The 7,159-nt window shown below is 34.2% G+C and overlaps 1 protein-coding gene across 2 annotated transcripts in view; it reads left to right on the top strand.

Moving 5' to 3' along the window:
* Window positions 1–1,755: 1,755 nt before the first annotated feature.
* dph6 (diphthamine biosynthesis 6) overlaps window positions 1,756–7,159 on the top strand; it is a 52,937-nt gene continuing 47,533 nt past the window's right edge. For both annotated transcript variants that reach the window (XM_026229359.1, XM_026229358.1), the window contains exons 1-3: window positions 1,756–1,911; window positions 1,988–2,079; window positions 2,732–2,922. In XM_026229359.1, the coding sequence (XP_026085144.1) occupies window positions 1,850–1,911; window positions 1,988–2,079; window positions 2,732–2,922 (345 nt within the window). In that variant the 5' untranslated portion in view covers window positions 1,756–1,849. The remainder of the gene's footprint in view (window positions 1,912–1,987; window positions 2,080–2,731; window positions 2,923–7,159) is intronic.

Here is a 7,159-nt window from a genome sequence, read left to right as displayed (position 1 = left end):
GATGGCACAATATATTTTGAAATGTTTTTAAAAGTTATCTTTTTTTCATTTTTTTTTTCATATGTTTAGATAAACTTTTTCAATATATTAATATTTTCAAAAATATATTTACATACATATATTTCAAACTAATTTAGCAAATGCACTTTTGTATATTTTTTATTTCATTTTATTTTATTTTTGCCGTAAGGGTTTGAGTGTGTATGTGTGAGTTGATCAGTGATTTGATTTAGCATATTTTACAGGAGTTTTGTACAGAACTCACTTAGATGTTGCACTGTAAATCTACAAGTGTTGACAGACAGTGAGGACGTTTACTTGAATTAGGTAACAGGTTTTAACATTGCAGATTATTGTTTATGGAAATAACATTTAGACAGGTGAGTGATTTAAATCATAACAGCAGAAGATTTTTCCCAGCCAGGACCTGAAGTGATTGTATTGTAAGTATGTATTGCCCTGCCTAGCAAGATCCTGAGAGAAAGCGTGGAGAACACGGCCTGGCAAACGCTCAGTCTTTACTGCTCCACGAGGATCTGTGAAGCAGAAGATGTATGGCATCTGAACAGACCGATCTGCTGCGTGTTTGCGGCCGCACACAGAATTATGAGCTGAACTGATTCCTTCTGAAAGTCAGAATCTGGATTTTGTGGTACTTTTGAGGCTGGGCAGACATCTGGCTTAAGTGCGGCTACAAATGCGCTCTCGTTGCAGAGGAAATACTTGTCAGATGATGTAAATAGACTCGCAGTCATGACTCAATCATACTGTACTCCTGCAGGAAGCTGAAGTTATTCCTGGGAGAGTTGTTCCCGTCAGGAGCTTCAGTGAGGAATGTGCTGCCATCAGGACGCTGGTCTTTTCCTCACAGAAGAGCCTAAAACAGGCCGTTATTCACAGCAGATGCGCTTTTGGATATCTGTCATATAAGATGTAAAGAAGTGAAATGAAAAAGGCAAATAATAACTTTCAGGTCAGCGTGTGTGATGGTGAAAATATTTCTGTAAAACTGTGAAATTGCTCAGTGTGTGTAATTTAAGGAGCAATTTGTCCCTGCACAAGATGAGCTTGTCAGCGCGAACAGAAGCTGTTTTGTTGTCCTCTTAAAAGAAGATGAATAGATGTGGAGCTAAACCTTGACTGCCGCGACTCTCTGGACGTCTGTGTCATCATTTCACAGCTTCTTATTAAGTGCAAAGTTTCTGTGTCCTTGTGCGACCAAGATGAGTTTGTGTGTGCGTAAATCAGCTTTATAGAAAAGACCAAAGACATAATTCGGTGTCTGCGCTTCTACACTGTCATTTTAATATCACTGACATGTAGATTTTATTAAGGAAAATGTTCACCCCAAAATTATAATTTGTCCATTCAAGATCAGGATGAGTTTGTTTCTTCATCAGGTTTGTAAAAATGTAGCACTGCATCAGACACTGATGCAATGTTGCATTTCCAAAAAATACTTATTGTACTATTACTATATAAAAATACTATTTCAATCTTTCTACTTCAAAAATATCACATTTAATTCAATGCGTTGCTGTTTATTTGTGTAATTGACTAGATTAAATAATTACTGGGTGAAAATTGTTTCTAAGATGTTTTTAAGTGAACAATTGAAGCCCTTCGTTTAATACACAGCAGCAGTATGATTGACTTCAGTTTTCTGCATTCATAAAACAGTATATGCTGCACTATAGACGATATTTAAGCAGAATAACCCAGGGATGTTGTTGTTTAGCGGTCAGTCAGAGCATTTCGTGCAGGCGCGTCATCAGGCAGCCTCACGTGGGGTCCTTCAGACACCCGGAAGCGCGCCGGTGTTTACAGTCGAGGGAGGAACACGTGTGTGATGATCTATGTGTGTGAGCAGCTGAGAGATACACACATCATGAGAGTCGTTGCGCTGATCAGGTAACGTGAATAACGACTGCTGCATGTGCTGATGCTCGAGTCGGTCAGTGACTGTGTGTGTGTGTGTGTGTTTCAGCGGAGGGAAGGACAGCTGTTATAACATGCTGCAGTGTGTGTCTGCTGGTCACTCTATCGTGGCTCTCGCGAACCTCATGCCTCACACACACGGTGAGATCAACACACTCTCTGTTACTCGTGTGACATGAGATAACTTCATCAACAAAACCATTTGAACGACCTTTTCAATTACAACTTCATCAGAACATGCATTAGAATATAAGAAGTATGCTATAAATGTTATAAATTACAGAACGTTTTGGTGAAAAGTAATCACTTACAGTTCCTAAACACCTATACATTTATACATACATACACACATACAGTACATACACATCCATCCATCTATCTATCTATCTATCTATATGAATATATAATATAACCCTTCAAATCATCATATTTTTCATGATTTCTGAAGATCATGTGACACTGAAGACTGGAGTAATGATGCTGAAAATACAGCTGTGCATCACAGAAATAAATTACACTTTAACACCGTACTTACGATTAGAATATCAATAAATTATGTGTAATTACATGCAAGTAACCTTAATCCTATCCTTATAGTAAGTATGTGTAGTTAATTAATAACACTCAGTATTTAAATTTATAATCACACTCTAAAAATAAAGTGTAAATAATAATATATTTTTTCTCAGTTTTGTTAGTTGACTTTTCTTCCTCTGTATAGATGATATAATGAGCTGTATAGATATATCCTGAGACATGTCTTGAAGATGAATGTGCCTGTGTTGTGTGTCAGCTCCGGATGAGCTGGACAGCTACATGTATCAGACGGTGGGTCATCAGGCCGTGGATCTGTACGCCGAGGCCATGGGTGTTCCCCTGTACAGGCGCACTATCGAGGGCTCCAGTCTGCACACGGAGAGAGAATACAGCCAGACCGAAGGAGACGAGGTGGAGGATCTCTACCAGCTGCTCAAGCTTGTGAAGGTACAGCAGTGTCTGTGAAACCAGGGATCAGTAGTGCTGATCACGCCTCTAGAAACGAGAACCAGACCACAGAAAGAATGCATTGTGTTGTGATTCATTAAAGGCATAGTTCACCCCACAATGAAAATGTACTCTTTTTAATCAGTAGAACAGTAGAGAAGGTTTTAAGCTGAATCCATGCTCCTCGGTGATTCATAAGTCAGCGGCTGCTCATTTTTTTAAAGTAAAAAAAAAAGCAGAGCAAGGAACAAGACTCGTGACGATATATTGAGGTCTTATGAAGCGAAACGATCAGTCTGTGCAAGAAACTGAACATTATTTACAGCTTCATTACTTATAATCCAGAGCTGTATGCTAATGGGGAAATATGATTCTTTTCCATGAACTGGTTCTTTTGGACAGATCGATTCAATGAACTGGTTCTTTTGGACAGATCGATTCAATGAACTGATTCACTTCACAATTTTAAGTAATCACGCAATGACATCACATATTCACAATTATATTATTAAAGCACCCAATAAAATGATGTGAAGAATGAATGTTTTACATGTCTGTAGCATTTAAAGTGAATAAACTAGTCTTAATCAACTCACCTTTTTACATAAACCTTGAGAAACCATAAACTTGCCCCTTCATTCAAGCTCTCGCTTCACACTTGCACACATCAGTGGTTCAGTGCTGTGCTTGCATTTTAATGCCTTGTATTGTCAGGGTTTGTAATTTTAGGGTATGACATGTAACATAGTTGTTTAATTAAGCTGTGAATATTTCAATTTAAAACATTTTAAACACATTTTCATTATTAAAATATATATTAATTAATACTCACCTTCCAGAGTTTACTTCTGAAATATTTAAATCTGTTGATGATGTATAATATTCGACAGAGGCAAGTTTCAGTCCATTTTATTTCACTTTACAAATTCACTTCCACTAATTCAGTGGTTCAAAATTCAGCATTGACATTTTTAATTATTTTTCTTCCATATAGGACCTGTTAAATACATTTAATTTTTTTCCCAAATTATTATTATTATTATTATTCATTTTCCTGAATTCCTTTAATGGTGTAATTTAATAAAAAAAATCTAAAAGCATGTCGAACTCATTGAAATCATGAAAACTTGTCAAAAAAAAAAAAAAAAAAGATTTTAAGGGCCTTGTAAAATAGTTTTTTTATTTTATATTTTTATTCAGTCTAACCCCCCATTTCCTTTTCTATATTTTGTTATTTTCCATGTTTCATTTGTATTCAAGTATTAAAAAGTACATCTAATTAACTGGAGTCATAAACTACATTTTAGCTCTATATTAAACATTACACTAACAATTTAACACAAATAAATATGTTAGGCTCTATTAAATCAGTTTTATTTCTCCCCAACCTCTGTTTTATTTTACATTTTAATTTTGAATAATCAAAAAAAAGTCCAATCAGTTAAATTCAGAAAATCTTAACACCTTAAAATTTTTATTTTTTATTTTAATTTTGAAAAGAAATTCTGTATTTCCTGTTGTAATTATTCTGGAGTTATGATTTAATACACCGTTATTATCAGAAACAGTGATAATCAAAAAAAAGCATAAAACATTAATCTTTTAAAAAGTCATCAAAAAAAAAAAGAAAAAAAGAATAGTTCCTTTTTTGGCAAACAACGTTCTGCATAACTGAAGCTTACTGTTCAAATGAAAACATGTAAGAAGAATTGAGCTACAGTCCTTAAAATCATTTTATTATTATAACTTTGAGCAGTGCTTTCTACTGTGTGATGATAATATATTACTGTCACAGTTTCTTCAAGTTAAACCAAACTTTTATTTTGTCAAGTCATTTAAATGATCTATAGACATTTTTCTAATTGTAATATTATTGTTAACATTTCAGTTTTACATCACATGCATCATACCGTTTATCAATACAATACATTCTAATGTAAAATGATGTGTGCAGAACCTGATTAATATCCAAAAGCTTCTCTTTATTACGTTAATATCAGTGATTCTCCAGAATGTAAGGTTAGACTCATTCACTCATTCACATTAGTCTTGTGTTTTTGTCCTTTTCTATTGTTAATGCGATAGATTTTTTTAAATGATTAATTAAAAAAGTATTTTATTATTGACGCTATCGGACATCGATGCGTCTGATAAAACCTTATGCTTCTCACATCTTACCGTTTTCTGAACATCACAGCACAAGTTTCCAGCATCAGACCACAGAGAATGAGAAAAAAAGAGAACAATCCTCATTTTGATGATGAAAAAAAGAGCAAACAGAAAGTTCTTTGTCTGGCCAAATGATTTGAGGATATCAGAAAGTTATCTTTCCTCGTGTTTCGTCTCGGAGTGTGGTTTGATGATGGTGTCAGGAATGCTGCGATAATGAGCTGTTAAACCAGAAGTGTGTTCTGTTGGAGAAGTGTGATGTTTTAAAAGATTCATCCAGCACTTTGACTTAATTAGATGTTATCGTTTGAGCAAATGACACTCGAACATAAAGGAGCGGCTCTGCTGTAGGTGTGTGTGTGTGTGTGTGTGTGTGTGTGATGGTGCAATAGTGCCATCTATAGCTGTACCTGCATGCAGCACATGAGACGTTTCTCCTCTTCACAGTCAGGGGAATGTTGTTTTCTTCAGCATTACTGTCAGTAGAAAGCCTGTGCTTGTGTGCTGAGGATGTGCTGTAATTGTCTCAGGTTATATTTATATATAATACAGAACAATGGGAGACATTTAGGGCAGAGTCACAAAGATAAAAAATCATTGTCATTATTAAAAACAGAACATAACAGATTACAAACACACATAATATATAATTAAAACACACGGTGCTTTATTTCCCAGGTACAGTATGTGTATTCAGCAGTAGTACGTGTTCATCAGAACAGCACGTGAATGAAAAGTTTAACTGGCAAGACTTTAATTAAAATTATAGAAATAATGTTCGTGTCTGATTGTGAATAAGTGCAGTGTAACTCAAGCGCTGAGAAACATGTTGTGAATGTTCAGTGTATTCTTTAATATTAACACAGTACATTGGGCCATTCACTTCTAAATTGAGCTTTTTTAAATTAAAATATAGTTTTTCCTAAAAGGCTTTCTGTTCCCCTCTCTTTGATCTTTTTGCAGGCTTTATCTCTGTATCATAAGGGTGTTATAATGTATCATCACACAATATACTGCAGTACTAAAGAGCAACAATATTATCATGCGTAGTGATATAATGTATCCATTAAAGGTCAGTTAAAAATGAGAGTTTAAAGTGTAAATTCATGAATCAAATATGGTGAACCCAGAAGGTCACACATTTGAGCTTCATTGTTTATTAATTATAGTTAATACATAAAAATATGTTAGTCAGGGACTATTTTAGCACTAATCTTTAACCCTGAAACATCTGAAATGTAACTGATTAGCACAAAACTTGTCATTTTGCGGTTTTATTTTGGCTTGGTTTGGTTACAGATATAATTCTGAGGGGTTTTGGGAATAATAGAGCGGATGAGATCTTCACACATCAGAAACACAGCTTGTGTGCCAGCAGTCCTTTCAAGATCTGTGAAGACAAGTCCTATCCTAATCTTAGGTGATTAATCTGGTCCTCCAATCTAGCCTTCTAATAAATATCTATCTCATAATTGTGAGTTATTCATTCATAACTCTGGGTTGACTTCTCATTTGGATTTTTTTTGATTTGAGTTTGCATCTTACCATTATTTCTTTCTTTGCTTCTGCCATGGACTAAAAAAATATAATAAAAGTAACAGCCACTTTCGCTTTTTGTTTTTTATGTCTCAATTAGTAAATATAACAAATTTATAAAAAGTAAATAAATTTATTGTTAAACGAATAGCTTTAACAATAAATAAATAAATAAATAATGTAAACTATTTGCGTGTTTACCTCACAATTTTAATTAAATTTTTTCAAAAGTCACAGTTACTTAAAGTCATAGTTACCTTTAATATATTGCAGTTAGCAGAACTATGTTTCCTAAATGATTAACCTTTTATCAAATTTCATGTTGAAATTAACATTGTACGTAATACTGTTGATACTGTAAAGCATAACGTTCAGCCAGCAGTTCATCTCTCCTTTACATTAAACATATTTTATTGGGCTGCCCTTCTTTTAATGGACAACATTTTTATTCAGTAAGCTCACTCTAGAAAATCTGATTTTACTAGAAAAAGGCTTAGCATTTTTGTCATACGTAAATGTAAAATATCTTAGT

The sequence above is a fragment of the Carassius auratus genome, chromosome 42 (genome assembly GCF_003368295.1).
Source record: "Carassius auratus strain Wakin chromosome 42, ASM336829v1, whole genome shotgun sequence".
Classification (NCBI taxonomy): domain Eukaryota; kingdom Metazoa; phylum Chordata; class Actinopteri; order Cypriniformes; family Cyprinidae; genus Carassius; species Carassius auratus.
This window is presented reverse-complemented; position numbering and strand designations above follow the sequence as displayed.